The 16238-nt window shown below is 37.3% G+C and overlaps 2 protein-coding genes and 1 pseudogene across 3 annotated transcripts in view; all 3 read left to right on the top strand.

Annotated features, from left to right (window-relative positions):
• LOC143631625 (aspartic proteinase oryzasin-1-like) overlaps nt 1-4435 on the top strand; it is a 51463-nt pseudogene extending 47028 nt beyond the window's left edge. The window contains exons 3-8 of the transcript XR_013153396.1: nt 1675-1769; nt 1865-1977; nt 2915-3083; nt 3739-3778; nt 3868-3932; nt 4092-4435. The product of XR_013153396.1 is annotated as an aspartic proteinase oryzasin-1-like (transcript). The remainder of the gene's footprint in view (nt 1-1674; nt 1770-1864; nt 1978-2914; nt 3084-3738; nt 3779-3867; nt 3933-4091) is intronic.
• LOC143631627 (uncharacterized) overlaps nt 1-16238 on the top strand; it is a 205659-nt gene that overhangs the window by 65352 nt on the left and 124069 nt on the right. The window lies entirely within an intron of this gene.
• LOC143631626 (phytepsin-like) lies at nt 6286-7885 on the top strand. Its single transcript, XM_077100328.1, has 4 exons — nt 6286-6479; nt 6569-6682; nt 7565-7653; nt 7785-7885. Exons 1-4 carry the CDS (start codon nt 6312-6314, stop codon nt 7867-7869), a joined length of 456 nt encoding a protein of 151 aa, XP_076956443.1. The 5' UTR covers nt 6286-6311; the 3' UTR covers nt 7870-7885.

Here is a 16238-nt window from a genome sequence, read left to right on the forward strand (position 1 = left end):
TGTTCGAGCGAATGAGGTGACAGATTCGATCGAAGGAGTGTCCAGCTCGATCGAAAGGGTTCTGGCAGTCGAATAAGTAGGAGATCGAATGGGAGGATCGAATATGAGACTTGTTCGATCGACTGGAAGCAGGTTCGATCGAATGGATGAATTTATTCGATCGAATGGACTTGGCGTAAATCACGGCGCGAAAAACTAATTCGGTCAAAATTCAAACTGGTTCGATCGAATAGAAGGCTTATTCGATCGAATGAGTTCCAAAAATACGACTTGTTCGATCGGGATTTTCGGAATTTCCAAACTTAGAAGATTTGACCAGATTTTCGGTTTTAAAATCACTAACACGAATCCTAATCGATTTAGAAGCAAAATAGGACTCTTTTAAGTGTTTTAACACTTAAACAAACAAGTAAACACACAAAAATGGATTAAACGTTTAAAAAACGAAGAACACTTTGAATGTTCTTGATAAAATCCGAAATTTTAAGAGCAAACATTTATGATTTAGACGTGTAAAACGAACACAGATGATTAGAATTGATTGAAAATCAATAAACCAACACTTTTAACACCAAATTTTGAGATCAAAAACCAAAATATTTGACTTTTTATGAGTTTTTGATAAGAACACTAAGAACACCAAGAACAAAAACACTTGTTTTCGAAAATTTTTCAAGCAAAATATATGTATTTGACAAGAAAAACACGAATATCACCACGAATCTTTCGTGAATCAAGAACCTGATGGCTCTGATACCACTTTGTAGGACCGGTTCGGGACTCGGTTTCCCAACGATTCACGGGGCAACGTGTTAGAGTGCGGAATCCTCTAACACGGCGATTCGGTGGTGATCAACGGGCACGTAGGTACGATTCCTAAAGGTGTTTGACGCCTAGGATTGGAGGAAACGACCAAGAACACGAAGAACGCTCGAGAGTGTTTCTGGAGGCTGCTGCTTCTCTGATTTACGTGAGTGTGAGTTGTGTTGAAAAGCCTGTGTGAAATTTTCTAAGTAACGTTTATATATCGAAGACTCGTTCGATCGAATGAGATACCCATTCGATCGAATGAGATTTGGTTCGATCGAATCAGTGACTGATTCGATCGAATCAGCTTCGTTTGACATTTTCAGTACGTTAACTTGGTTTCACGATCGTTGGTTTCTTGTTGAACCAACCTGATAGAACTGGGGACATACATGTGACATTTCATGTCCTAACAGTAAAAAAACACATTCAAAACTTAACTACAATAATGAAAACCTACACGACATATATAAACAAAGATATGTTAGACTATACATAGGATTGATAAAATAATAGGAATTAATTTTTAATAAATCATATCCTATGAACTTAAACCTTTAATTAGCTTATATTAGAAGTAACAGCTTTCATTTAACTTGTGCCTTTCACGTCACATTATCTTGCCTTGCACACTCTAATACGAATTCACCATCTCAAATAATAAACATAGCTAAATCATTTTCAAAATCTTAGTACAATATCTTATAACATAACTTCTCATGAGGGAAGGGATTTGATGGATATGTAAGACTTCAAATAATAGGAATCATATTTTAGAAACTTAGAGTTCACAAAACATTCTCAAGAAAGCTATATTTCGGCATATACATTCCCTTAAGTTATTTTTGGTGACTTTCATTCCTGCAGGGAGACCAGCTACTATCCATTACGACATTGAATCAATATCTGGGTACTTTAGTAAAGACATTGTAGAAGTTGGTGATCTGGTTATCCAACATCAGGTGAATTCGACAACTTTGACCTCAGGTTTTACCGTTGCATTCGAGTTGCTTAGAAGGTTGAAGTGAACAACTAATAACACTTGTAATCTAATCAGGAATTTATCGAGGTAACAAAAGAGCCTGGTCTAACATTTTTGGCTGGGAAGTTTGATGGTATCCTTGGGCTTGGATTTAAAGAAATATCTGTTGGTAGTGCTATCCCAGTGTGGTATGTTAGTTAGGTACTTTTTTATGTCTATATCTATTTTGAAACATACAAATAAACGAACCATACGAACCCTATATACTTTGGGTTTTTGTCTTCAAGATCTAGTTAAGGATCACATCTTTTCATTTTGGGTTTAAAAAGGTCATTTTTTTACATGATTTATTATTAAACGGCTTCTACATGTTTTACATGTAAAAAACACAATTTCACCACCTTCGCTTTCCTTAGATTGCCGATTTAGCCAAAATGAAAAGATGTGATCCTTAACTAGATCTTGATTGACAAACGTAATTTCACCACCCTGGTTTATTTTTAAACGGCTTCTACATGTGTTTATATGTAACAGTCTCTAAAATAATTATGTAAAAATGTGTTTTTTACATGAAAAATGAATTTCTTTAAGTATTTTCTTTACATGTAAATTGAAGAGTTCCCTAGTTCCCTACTTCTTTTAAGTTCATTTTTCAACTTGTCCACACACACACACACACACACACACACATATATATATATATCGGACAAATTCAAGAGGGAACTCAAAAAAAGTGGAGAATTTGAGAACTCTTCATTTGCATGTAAAAAAAATAATATAAAGCTTAATTTCACATGTAAAAAATTTGTTTTAGCATAAAATTTTTGTTTATAAATAAATGTAGAAGACATTCCAATATAAAACATTTAATTTTGTAAAAAAAAAAGTTGTTTTACCGTTTTTTAACTGATTTTTTTAGATTACGGCTTCTACATGTGTTTATATGTAAAAAAACTCTCAAAAGATTATGGAAAATTGTGTCTTTTTACATGAAAAATGATTTTTTAGTATTTTTTTTACATATAAAATGAAGAGTTTCTCACTTTTTTTAAGGTCCCTCTTGAACCTGTCCTTATATATATATGTGTTAATTACGCTACACATATTTATAGTTATTTTGTACAGGGATAATATTGTCAATCAAGATCTAGTTAAGGATCACATCTTTTCATTTTGGCTAAATCGACAATATGAGGAAAATGAAGGTGGTGAAATTGTGTTTGGTGGTCTTGATCCAAAGCATTACAAAGGGAAGCACACTTACGTTCCAGTCACACAAAAGGGTTATTGGCAGGTTCAATCCGCATGCATACACATACATACATGCACACATACAGAGATTGGGTCATATACGAAGTCATTTTCTACTATTAATTCCCATTATTTCAATATTTAAGAACTTAGGATGGTGATGAAAAAATGATAAATAACATGGCTAAAAGAGTGAAAGGCCAAAGGGGTAAAAGGTGGCTACATTGTCATTGATGATAGGGTTTAAATCTGGTTCCACCATATATTAGAATTACGGCTAAAAAATAAAATAAAAATTATTATTTTTATGTTGATTATGTATATTATTGCAAAATAAGAATTTCTAAAAAAATATGCATTTAACTATGCACTAATTAAAATCCATGTATATTATATATGTACACTTAATAATCACCTTAAAACAGAAAGAAATCAAGCATGAAATAAATCACTAATGTTTGCAGTTTTATAAAAGTATAAAAATAAAAGAAAACATGAAAATGTTTTTTAATGGTTTTTAATTTTGTACACAACAAATAAATTTAAATGTAAGAAGTAAAAGTTTTAAAAAATATGAACCATTGTTATATATTGTTATAAAAGTTAAAACCATTTGTTTTTTTATTTTTTTTTTGTGACCATGGTTTTGCTTTCTCTATTAATATTCTTATTCTCTCTGTGATTTTATTCCTTTCAAGTTTAATATGAACGATGTACTTATTGGTGGAGAAGCCAAAGGTATGCAGTTGAGGGGTATCATATTTCCTCGTAGGATTTTAACCCTTGAATCTCAGAATGATTTGTGCCTTTGTGGTGTTTCCTCATAGGATTTTGTATGAGTGGATGTTCGGCAATTGCAGATTCAGGAACTTCATTCGTGGCAGGTCCAGTGGTTCGTGTCAATTATTTCTTGATATTATGTTGTACTTAAAAAACATTATTTTCTTTAAAATGTTGATCGAAATGATGTTAATGATCCGTTAGTTTTGTAGTGGTGATCTTATTAGTTGGTTAAGTGTACTGTTTATATTTTGTGCACGTTTCCATTCAGGATGTAATCAAACAGATAAATCGCGCCATCGGGGTAAATGGACTTATTAATGTGTATTGCAAGAGTGCAATAGAAGCATTTTGGAAAGTAATATTTGATTTGATTTCGTCGGGGGTAAGCAAATTGTATAATGTTGTTTTACATTAGAATCTATTTGTTGATCGGGTTACTTACAACATGCGTTGCTTACTTTGAAAACAGGTCGACCCAAATAGGATATGTCCGGTTATTGCATTTTGTCCCAAAAGTGAAGATTTGGAAGTTAGGTCAGATTCTTATCTTGTTCTTGACTTCTTTACGTAATTGGATTATTAACTTCTACATGATGAACACACTTATAGTTTCGATAAATCATACAAAGCACACGACCCTTTTTTTTTGCCTAAGGTACACCATTAACCCTATATTGTCTGATAACATTAGCGGATCTACAAACGCAAGGTTTTTCCCCTCACCGGTGCGTACATGTTTTCCAAATGGACCATTTTTATGTAAGGGGCACATAGACTTTTCAAACGTCTGGTGGCCAACATGAAAAAAAAAGTTGAGCTTCCCAACTTGAGAGGCACTCATATCTAATGCATGCACCCACAAATTCCAACGAACATGATAGTACCCGTGCCCATCGCATCCATCTTTGAAAAATTTTCACTTCCTATCCGATTGAAAGTTTTTTAATAAGTGAGTATCCATCCAATACCTACAAAATATCCAGTACATACAAAAAGAGGATAATTTCCTGTAATCGTTTCCAAAGCATATAAGGACGAACCCCTTTCCCAAGTGGGTCATATAAATGCACAATCCATTGTGATTTTAATGTATAAGAGAAAATTACAGTTTTTGTCCTTTTAAATTATCTAAATTATGAAATGAGTTCTTTTCAAAAATGAATTTCACTTTTTATTCTTTATTTACATATTTTCCTCGGTTTTAATCCTATACACTAACAGTCATCAAAAAATCATTTAAGTCTTGGCATGTGAGAGCCTTTTGGTCATTTTCAACCCTTTATTATTAAAATAAATATAAAAAACGTGATAAAGTAACAAAGGTACCCATGTCAAACAAAACAACAAAATAACCTTTATATCTTCCAATCCCCGGACACTATTTCTTTTTCCCAACTCCTAATGGTCACAAAGCTGATCATCGATGGCCACCATTCTTCACCATGAAACCACCATTTTCATCATCATTCTTTCCAGGCCTCCCTTGTAGAGCCCACTTGTGAGGCCTAATGCTCCTCTTCCTCTGTCAATTACAACAAACCGTAATTTCACATTTCGATGTTAAACAAACCCTAATTCCACCTTTAAAAACCCTCACATCTCTTACCCGTTGCCATCTTCCGTCACGTCATACCATCCATTCACCGTCACCGGTGACCTTATTACCTTTCTCAAACCTTATCTATGACCCCAATTTCACATCCAGCCACCTTTTTTTCAACCGGATAACCTTATGTCGCCCACTATATTACACCACCAACAATTTGATTGCCTTCATTAACCTGAAATCTCCCCATATTTGAGGTAAATTCATTGTAATTCAAAAAGCCAAAAATAGTAAATAATAATTAAATAACGTGAAACCCCACTAAATGTGAAAAAGGGATTACATTATTTAATATTATTTACTATTTTTTAAATATAATGAATATACCTTTATGCCATTATGTTTTAAAATATCTTTTAGCCCTCACATATTTGGTATATGACAAGACTTAATTGGGTTTTAGAATGATCGTTAGTTAGTATAAAAGACTAAAATCGAGGAAAACATGCAAATAAATGATAAAAAGTGAAACTCATTTTTGAAAATGACCAATTCCATAATTTAAGTAATTCAAAAAGAAATAAGTTGTAATTTTTCTATGTATAATTATATCACGCATTCTTTACTTTATAAATTTTGGTCCTACCAAAATGATGCACTTCGTACGTGTTTCTTCACATGGTTATAAGAAAGGGAAATATGCCAAAATAGTTAATTTAACCAAGAAAATTAGGTCTTAGTCGTCGGTGATGGTTTTTTTAGTGTTTAGCTAACGTTTGGAAGACTTAAAGCTGGCGGATAGGGAATTTTTGACAAACAATTTCATCTCACATAAGGAAAAATCAACTACAAAATCTTGGACTTCTAATTGAGTCAACAAAGAGATTAAATCATTTCTCTTTCCTAACAACTTGATGTGTAATTCTATTGTTCTTGTGTGTGATGCGCAGTACTGGTATTGCGAGTGTTGTAGATAGGAACGATGATGCATCGTCTGGAATAGAAATGGCTCCTCCAACTTGCACTATCTGTAAGGCGATTGTTGGGTTTCTTCAAAAAACATTCGCAAAAAACCAGACAAAAGATACTATTACAGGATTTGTGAGCATGGTGAGTTTCCTTTCTCACTATTTTAATACAATTTGTCTCATATTGTTTTTGTGATTTTTATATGACGATTGACGGGTCCAACATTATAGATATGTAAGTTGTTGCCAATGGAAGAGATGACGGTTGACTGTGCAAGACTTCCTTTGATGCCTACTATTTCTTTCATCATTGGCGGCAAAGAGTTTGAGCTTTCCCCAGATGATGTATATTTCACCTTTATTTGTTATCTCTCCCTACGGGTTTTTATATTCAGGTCTTGATAATCTTTAGGCTAAACCGTGAGCTAAACCAAACGAAAATGATTATTGGTTGGAAACAAACAAATCTATTGCTAGTCGTTTGGGCATTAGTTTGGTTTCACGGTTTACATTTATTGTGCGTCTATAAAAAAGAATTCTTAAAATTCGATAAAAATAGATAAGAGACAATGCTTCATAAGTTAAACGTAAAACACCAGCTCCTCTTGTATTGTTGATTAGCAAAACACTCACATGAAATTCAAATTCAAAATAATTAGAGGCCCAAATTTAAAATACTATGGTTCGGTTTACTTTTTTTTTTCCTGACTATGTTATTGTATAAACCATAAACCAAACCATTCAATATAGTTTGAAAAACTCCTTAACTTACCACAAATTTTTAAAAGAAAAAAAAAACTGACCACAAAACCAAACGAAACTGATGATTGGTTGGAAGATTTGACAGTTTCCACATAAACCATGAACATCTATAGTCTATCACCATCTAAAACTCGATAGACCACATTTCTATGTTATATTTTGACTATTAGAGCATTCCCAACCCATCCCTTAAAATTATGTGAGGAGGGTTTGTAAATTATAGGGTGAGGTTGTGAGTGGTTGTGAGAGTAAATTATAGGGTGGAGAGAGAAAAGGTAGTGATTTTTTGTAAATTTGGGGAAAAGGTAGTGATTTTTTGTAAATTATAGGGTGGAGAGAGAAAACTGTAATGAGAAAGATATAAAAAAATATTATTTATATGATATATATGGATATAGGGATAGGGAACGGGATGAGAATGCTCTTAGTTAAACATATTAAAACACCATGGTAATTCTTTTGCAGTACATACTTAAGATTGGAAAGGGTGCTGATGTACAATGCCTTAGTGGTTTCGTTCCTTTGGATCTTCCAACATCCCATGGCTCATTTTGGTAAGTGTCCTTTTTTTGGTGCTTCTAAGCTATCCACGGGGACAACTCAGCTTCAGATTGATTTAGATATCCGAAAACTTTTCAAAATCATGTTTAGCATACCTTTCTTTATTCATGTTCATATGATGCAGGAAATTGGGTGATGCGTTTATGCGTCGTTATCACACTGTATTTGATTACGACAATCTTAGAGTTGGATTTGCAGAAGCTGCATAACTGATATGTTTGTATCTTTGCCATACCTTGTATAACAAATCAATATGTTTAACATTGTTAATATGGTTTATCGTGTGATTAAAAGAATTAAGTGTCATTTGGTTTGAGGTTTAAGAATGAGACTACGGGTTTGAAAGGGATACGCTATGGTAGCGTTTGTTATGCAGTAATGACAGGTGGAATGGAATGATTAGTTACGTGGGAATAAAATAAGAGGTGTTTGGTTGCACAATGGAATGGAATCATCCATTACACATGGAATCTCATTCCATCAAAACCATTCCTTCCCACCCCCCTTCTTTTTTTTCATTCCATTCCTCCTTCAACCTACTTTCTCAACAAAACCATCATCCAACAACCACCGCCACCACCACCACCACCACCACTACCATAGCCACCACCATCATCTGACCGCCACCATCGTCACCACCACCACCTCCGTCGCCACCACCGTCGCTGCCACCACCACCTGACTGCCACCGTCGCCATCACCACCTCCACCACCACCACCTTACCACCAAAGCTACCACCGCCACCATCGTCGCCATAACCACGACAACCATTGTCACCGTCGCCATCCGACCATAATCGCCACCACCACTATCACTGCCTGGCCACCACCACTGTCATCACCACCCTACCACCGCCATCACTACTAATGCTACCATTGCTTGACCACCACCACCACAACCACCACCCCCGTGGCCTGACCGCCACCACCGTCGCCACCGCCTCCACCACCACCGTCGCCACCACCACCACCATTTTCATCTCTAGAGCTACCACCACCGTCACCATTTCAATTTTTTTTTTAAATATATATATTTTAGGATAGGAATATTTTTATTATTTCTATTTCATTCCTAAAAAAATTTTCGGATACCAAACAACATAAATTAATTATTCATTTCATTCTCATATGTTAACCAAACAAGACAAAGGAATGGTAATGATCAATTTCATTCCTTTGTCCATGCCATTCCTTCTTCCATTTCATTCCCCCTTCATTCCATTCCTTTCAACCAAACATACCCTATCTTTGTTTAGGGATATCGGTATGTATAATATGAAATGTGGGCTGGCTTCTTTAATCATAGCCAGGGGATGGCTTCAGTAAAACCATTACGTTACATACTCCGTCGTTCGATCCATTAATCACAAAGAAAAACTTGGAATATATTTTAGTAATTGTGTAAAAGGGGCAAACATCTTTAACCTTCGTAGATCAATAAAAAACTTTTCATTCATTCGCTATGATTCATTTCATTCTGCCTTCTAAAACACTTCAAATTCATTCAATCCGTCACTCTTTTGTTTTTCATTTCATTTCATCTTTCACCTTACATCTCCACCACCATCCCACCACTACAACAGCTGCTACCCAACCACCACTAACATCAACCACCACCACCACTACCACCCATCGCTGACTCCGACCATCACAACCATCCATCGCCGCCGCCACCCACTGAAGACAATAAGATTTCAAGTCTAAACCTTTATTGTATTGATTGATAAGTTGTGAATACTTGATTACGAATAAACCCATATTTATAACCATACAATTACTTGTTAGACAAGAATAGGAGAAAAACTAACTCAAAAACCCCCTAGGTTTGTAAGTACGACAACTAGGTCTCTGCACTTACGCAAGATTACACTAATAATCACCCCCTAATATTGTGACATCGGTGAAGTTTCGCATCTTGTTAAATTTTAACCGTGGCAACGCTTTTGTAAGGATGCCTGCTCTTTGTAAATCTCCACTGACATGCTCCACCTTGATTTGTTCTCTCTCGATGCACTCTCGAATGAAATGGTACCGTGTGTTGATGTGCTTGCTTCTCCAATGAAAGACCGGGTTCTTCATCAAGGCAATAGCCGATGAATTATCCATCTTCAACATCACGATCTCCTCCTTTTCTCCAGTCATCTCTGACAACAAACCCCGAAGCCATAAGGCTTGACATGCAGCCGATGTAGCTGCCATAAATTCAGCCTCACATGATGATAACGCCACCGTTCCTTGTTTTTGAGAAACCCATGATATCAGTGATGTACCATAGTAGAAAATCAGACCTGAGGTGCTCCGACCATCATCCATATCCACCGCATGACTACTATCACTATACCCGTGCAACATATTGTTTCCGCCTCTCGAGTAAGTAATACCAAAGTCTAGTGTACCTCCTAAATATCGGAGAATATATTTAACCGCTTGAGCATGAGCTTGAGTTGGTGATTGCATGAACCAACTTGCATAACCAACAGAGTAGCTCAAATCAGGTCTCGTATGAGTTAAATACCGCAAGCTTCCGATTATCTTTCTATAACCGGTCGGATCTACCTTCGAATTCTCATCTTCTTTAGACAACTTTAAGCCTGGTTCCATAGGATATTGAGTCGTTTTGCACTCCTAAAGACTTGCTTTTTTTAGGATCTTCGTTGCATAACCACTTTGCATTAAAGTTATCCCACGATCACTTTGCTTCACTTCGATCCCCAGATAGTAATGCAACAACCCGAGGTCACTCATCTCGAACCTTAACTCCATTTGTCTTTTGAAATTTGCAATTTCTTGCACACTTGTACCCGTGACTATCAAATCATCAACGTAAACTCCAACGAGTAATAGCCTTTGACCGAAACACCGTTTGTAAACCGCTTGTTCTTGTTTACATTGAGTGAAACCAAGTTTCTTTAACGACCCGTCTAGTTTATTATTCCACGCCCTTGGAGATTGGCGTAGACCGTATTACGCTTTAGCCAACTTGTATACTTTTCTTTCTTCACCTTTCTTAACGAACCCATCCGCTTGAAATACGTACACCTCTTCTTTCAAATCACCATGAAGAAATGCGGATTTTAAATCCAAGTGATGAACTTCCCAACCTCGGTTTGCTGCTAACGTGAGTAAAAGTAAACGCGGATTTTACATCTAAGTGATGAAGTTCCCAACCTCGGTTTGCTGCTAACGCGAGTAAAAGTCGAACGGTTTCGATTCTCGCCACCCATATTTCTGAACATACCCCTTAGCTACGAGTCGGGCCTTTTACTTGGTTATTTTTCCGACTTCATCTCTTTTGATTTTATAAACCCACTTTAAACCTATCGGTTTTACTTTGGGTGGTGCTTCAACTAACTGCCATGTCTTGTTTCTTTCAATCGACTCGATCTCCGCTTCCATTGCTTTTCTCCAATGTTTTTCATTATTCACTTCTCGAATATTTACCGGTTCATCATCGAATAATAATAGAAGATTTACCTCGTCAGTTGTCGGGTCTTGCACGGCAGGTGCCGGTATACCTTCAACCAGAAAGTCGCTAAATTTCTTGGGTTAAACCGTCTTTCGAGTAGTTTGACGAGGCTGGATAACTTGTAATGGTTCTTCGTTTAGGCCGGTGTTCGGCCTAGTCGGGCTTACAGGTGGGCTGCCACCTTCTGAACTTGATTACTCACTTCCGTTTCTGAGACGAACTAACTCACCGATATCATGTCGGTCTACGGACCCGGTGTCAAACCTGGTTGTCACCTGCTCCGATTCGGGTTCAATATCGTACCTGACAATAAACTCGGTCCATTCAGGACCCTTTTCTCCCTCTTGTTTGTCAAGATCAGCCCACACGTACCTTTTACACTCGTCAAACTTGACATCCCGCGTAACATCTACTCGCCTTTTGATCTGATCAAACATACAGTAGGCTTTTGTTCCATGTTGAGTACTTAAGTGAATCATCACAATGCTACGGTCGTCCAATTTCTTTTAACCAGTACCATGGACTTTTACATACCCCGTGCATCCGAACACTTTAACGTGTGAAAGGTTCGGTTTTCTTCCTTTAAAACGCTCGTACGGAGTCAAATCCTATAACGATTTTGTTGGTGACCGATTTAGTAAATAAACCAAGTGATGAACCGCTTCTCCCCATAGGTCTTCTGGTAGTGACATTGCCTTTAACAAACTTTGAGTCGTACCTAGTATGGTTCGGTTTTTTCTTTCAACCACTCTGTTTTGATGTGGGGTGCACGGGGCCGTAAACTGATGTGCCACACCTATACTTGATAAGTAATCTTACAACACATGGGATGTAAACTCACCCCCGTTGTCGGTTCGTATGGTTTTGATTTTCTTGCCCGTTTAATTTTCCACCCTTTTCACGAAATCTATGAGTAAGCCCGCAACTTGGTCTTTCGTCTTTATCGTGAAAACCCACATATAGCGGGTAGAGTCGTCAACAACTAGTAAAAAGTATCGGTTGCCACTATGTGTCTCGGGAGTAATCGCGCCACAAACATCGGCATAAACGAGTTCGAGCGGTACCTTCGCACGATAGTTAGATTCTTTCGGGATATCCGATCTTGTTTGTTTTCCTAGCATACATGCATCACAAATTTGCATCGGGTGTTCGATTCTTGGCACTTCATCCGCGAGTTTCGAGAGACCCCGAAGGGCATCGAAATTCAAATGCCCCAATAGAGTATGCCATATCCATTCAACATCATGGAAATTGACTTTAAAGCAAACCAAAGAAACAACCTTTAAATAAAATTTATAAACCCGGTTGAAGGAACGTGGTACCTTGATTAGAAGCCTTCCATCTTGTTCGAATATCCATAAGATTCCGTCTTGGATCCCGATCTTGCATCCTCCTTCGTCTAATTGTCCGAGACTTATAATATTATTTTTGAGAGATGGAATAAAATAAACGTCACTCAAGGCTCGTTGTTCTCCCCTTTGACCTTCTACTACTATTGTGCCCCGAACTTTGATTTCAACACATGAACCGTCACCAAAACTTACTTTCCCGGTCTTGTTACCATCGATGTTGGATAACCATTCCGGATTCCCCGTCATGTTGTTACTCGCCCCGTTATCAAGAATCCATGTGTTTTTATCACATGGGGTTGAAGCATATTGCTTTGGATCAACCCGGTCTTCTTTTAGAAAAATGACATATTCCTTACTCCAAGCTACCGTCATCATGTTTAGAACCGGTCCGCCATCTTGAGCGAGGTTACTTTGATCGTTCGTCTCCTTGTTTCGTTTAGGACATGACGTGGCAAAGTGCCCTAGTTCATCACACCGATAACATTTAATCTTTGACCGATCCTTCTTAACTCGGGGTTCTTTCTTTTCCCGATCCACAACCTTACCCTTTCCCTTGTTCTTTTGACTTGATTCGGTTCCCATCTTGCCTTTCCCATGACGCCTTTCTTGATTGCTTTTAGCTTTCCATTCTTCATATGTATATAGGAGTTGTTCTTGCTTACCGGACACGGGTTTTTCTTCATATCCAGATCGTTCCTCAAACGCTTTTAGGCGTGCAACGGCTTCATGGAACGTCATGGTCTTTATATCGGCAAACTGTTCAATAGTAGCAACAATCGCTATATACCTCTTTCTCGGAATGAACTTCAAAAGCTTTCTCACAAGGGTCTTTTCTTCAAACGGTTCTCCAAGATTACTTGCTTTGGAAGCTATTTGGCTTATCTTGGTAGAGAAGTCATTAATCGTGTCCGTTTCTTTCATCTTGAGTACATCGAACTCATGTTGAAGAGACTCAATACGTGCTTCTCGAACCCTATCAACCACAACGAAACGAGTCTTAAGTGCATTCCATATCTCTTTAGCGGTGGAAAGGTGAGCCACTTGCATCACCAAAGTCTCCGGCATGCCTTGATAAAGATACACAATCGCTAACCCATCTATCTTCGGGTCAACCACCGTTCCCGTTCTTGGTTCGATAGGCTCCAACAACCCTTGAACCTTGAATATAGCCTTGATTTTTACCGTCCAAATCGTGTAATTGGTGGACGTAAGAATCGGAAGCTGAATCGACATGGAACTCGGTTCTTTGGGAAAACCGACTTGATTACTTGGCCCTCCGACTTGATTATTTGGTTGATCACCCATCTTTTCCTTCTTGTTCGTTGGTACTTAAAAATTACGGCCTCTCGCTTAACAAAAATAACTTTTGTTGTCTTGAAAGAAAATAATTATAAACCTTATCTTTTTCTGTCTTTCGTAGCCTCCAGTAAAAGAATTGTTAGGAACAATTAAAAATTCCCCCACCACCAATTATAAGGAGCCTTACAATTGTTATATTATTAAAACATAAGTTCACAGGTAACCTGTTTTTCTTCCACCTACACAAAAGAAAGCACCGCAATAACCGATTTTTTTTCATGATCGTTAGCTTCTTGTTCACGTTCAAGAAACTGAATCGATCTTCTTGAAACCGGTTGTCTTGTTCTTTGCTGTTTGTTCACCGGAAACTAGACCCCAACCTCGTCGGAAATTCGATGAACACCAAATCTTTCTTTCTGGTTGCCGCCCTTGATCTTCGATCGCTCTTAGAACCCGTCGCAGAGGTCTTGCAACCAAGTGTGATTTCCTTCCTCGCCTGACTCACCTTCGATCGGAGATACCTTGCGCCGTCGGAACGTCTTGAACGATATTTAGGCTCTGATGCCAATTGAAGACAATAAGATTTCAAGTCTAAACCTTTATTGTATTGATTGATAAGTTGTGAATACTTGATTACAAATAAACCCTATTTATAACCATACAATTACTTGTTAGACAAGAATAGGAGAAAAACTAACTCAAAAACCCCCTAGGTTTGTAAGTACGACAAATAGGTCCCCGCACTTACGCAAGATTACACTAACACCCACCAGGTACCATTGCCGCTACCCGCTGCGCCCCACCATTGTCGCCACCGGCTTCCGCTGCTGCCCAAGATTTCCACCGCCACCCACCATTGTCGATACCGCCTATGACCATCGTCGCCACCGATTATCACCTTCACTCACCACCACTACCGCCAACCACCATGTAACATCATACTTTTGATAATAATAAATAAAATAATTTTGTTTAATTAATGGTGTGTTATAGTTTAGTTAAGTTAAATAATAATAATAGAGTGTGAACTTAGACGATAAAAGATGAATAAGGGATGATGATAAGCCTTAGGTCCATGGCTTAGAGGTATTTAAACACGCTTAAACCTTCCTAAATCCCTAAACCCTCATGTCAACCTTGCCTACATACACTCAAAAACACACACTAACACTCTCCTTCAAACCCGGATTCAATCCGTGCTAAAAGAGGGCATATTTCGTGATTCAAGCATCCCCAAACATCAAGATACATGTCCAGATCTACGTCTAGTCTCGAAACCAAATCGAAAAAGGTACGCTCTTGATATAAATGTTAGGTTTTAGATGTCGGTTTTTTTAAGATTTGGTACTAAGGCAATTAGACCTTACCATGTAAGAAAAACAAAAAACTTTGTAGTAAACAAGTTGTTTGGGATGAGTCGGGACGAACTAGTGACGTTTGGATCGTGTTAAAGTAAGGAAATGAAGTTATTATAACCCAGAATCCGTCTGATAAAACAGTTATATCGGATCGAAAGAGAGCGTTTACAACTAAAAGGCATGGAACAACATATTCTAATTGAGTTCTTGAAGAAAACTCGATTCGTTTGTAAGATAAAACAAATCGAATCGAAAAACAAAACGAATCGCATCGAAAAACGAAATGAATCGATTGAAAACTAGATTTGCTTAAATTGAAAACTCGATTCGATCATAATGAAAACTCGATTTCATTAGAATGAAAACTCGATTCAGTTAGAATGAAAACCGATTAAAATGAAACTTGATTAGAATGAGACTTGAGCCAAATGAAACTCGATCCGTTTAAACTTTAGCTCGACCCAAGACAGGGGCTCTGCCTATTGGACCCTGCTAGGGGCTGCCACCCCTAGAACCCTGCTACCAGGGGCGTTTCCTCCGGAGCCCCGTTTGTTAGGGGTTTCACTTACTTAGAATATGATCTAGTTAGGAGTAGTTAATTGATACTTATATTTGTTACACGGTTATCCGTATACAACTAATGAAGGGTATTACAATTAACTCCGAGAGAAACAGGTTCTGGGTGAGTTTCTAGCATGTTACACCCCGACCAAAAGCGACGGAAACGTCGGGGCACAACCGATGGTCCATTGCCAACGACATTATTAAGTGATAATATCTAAACAACTCATTTAAATTCATAATATCATAAATAATACAACATTGTTCATACAAATAACCGAATAAATAGTCAAACAAATAAATTGTTCATTTATGTCTAATAACCTAAACAGTAACAAGATCATAGTTCTTCAAGTATCTTAATCAACTAAATAATAAACCTGTAACATTGCATAAAATAAACTTTACCAACACGAATGTTGGTGAGCAATTTTCATGGTTTTTAACAATAAGTATATAATAGATGAAATCCACAACCCGTATATGGAATAATAAATAATAACAACAATTTAGATATGCAAATAGTTTGAGACACCTTTCTA

Source organism: Bidens hawaiensis, unplaced genomic scaffold, assembly GCF_021521415.1.
Source record: "Bidens hawaiensis isolate Kalapana, Puna unplaced genomic scaffold, B.hawaiensis_p1.1 tig00006171_1, whole genome shotgun sequence".
NCBI classification, from domain to species: domain Eukaryota; kingdom Viridiplantae; phylum Streptophyta; class Magnoliopsida; order Asterales; family Asteraceae; genus Bidens; species Bidens hawaiensis.

Coding starts and splice junctions, on each gene's coding strand:
- LOC143631626 (XM_077100328.1), top strand. CDS start 6,312: ATGCGCAGTACTGGTATTGCGAGTGTTGTAGATAGGAACGATGATGCA. Junction 6,683..7,564: donor TTGAGCTTTCCCCAGATGAT/GTATATTTCACC, acceptor ATTCTTTTGCAG/TACATACTTAAGATTGGAAA. Junction 7,654..7,784: donor ACATCCCATGGCTCATTTTG/GTAAGTGTCCTT, acceptor CATATGATGCAG/GAAATTGGGTGATGCGTTTA.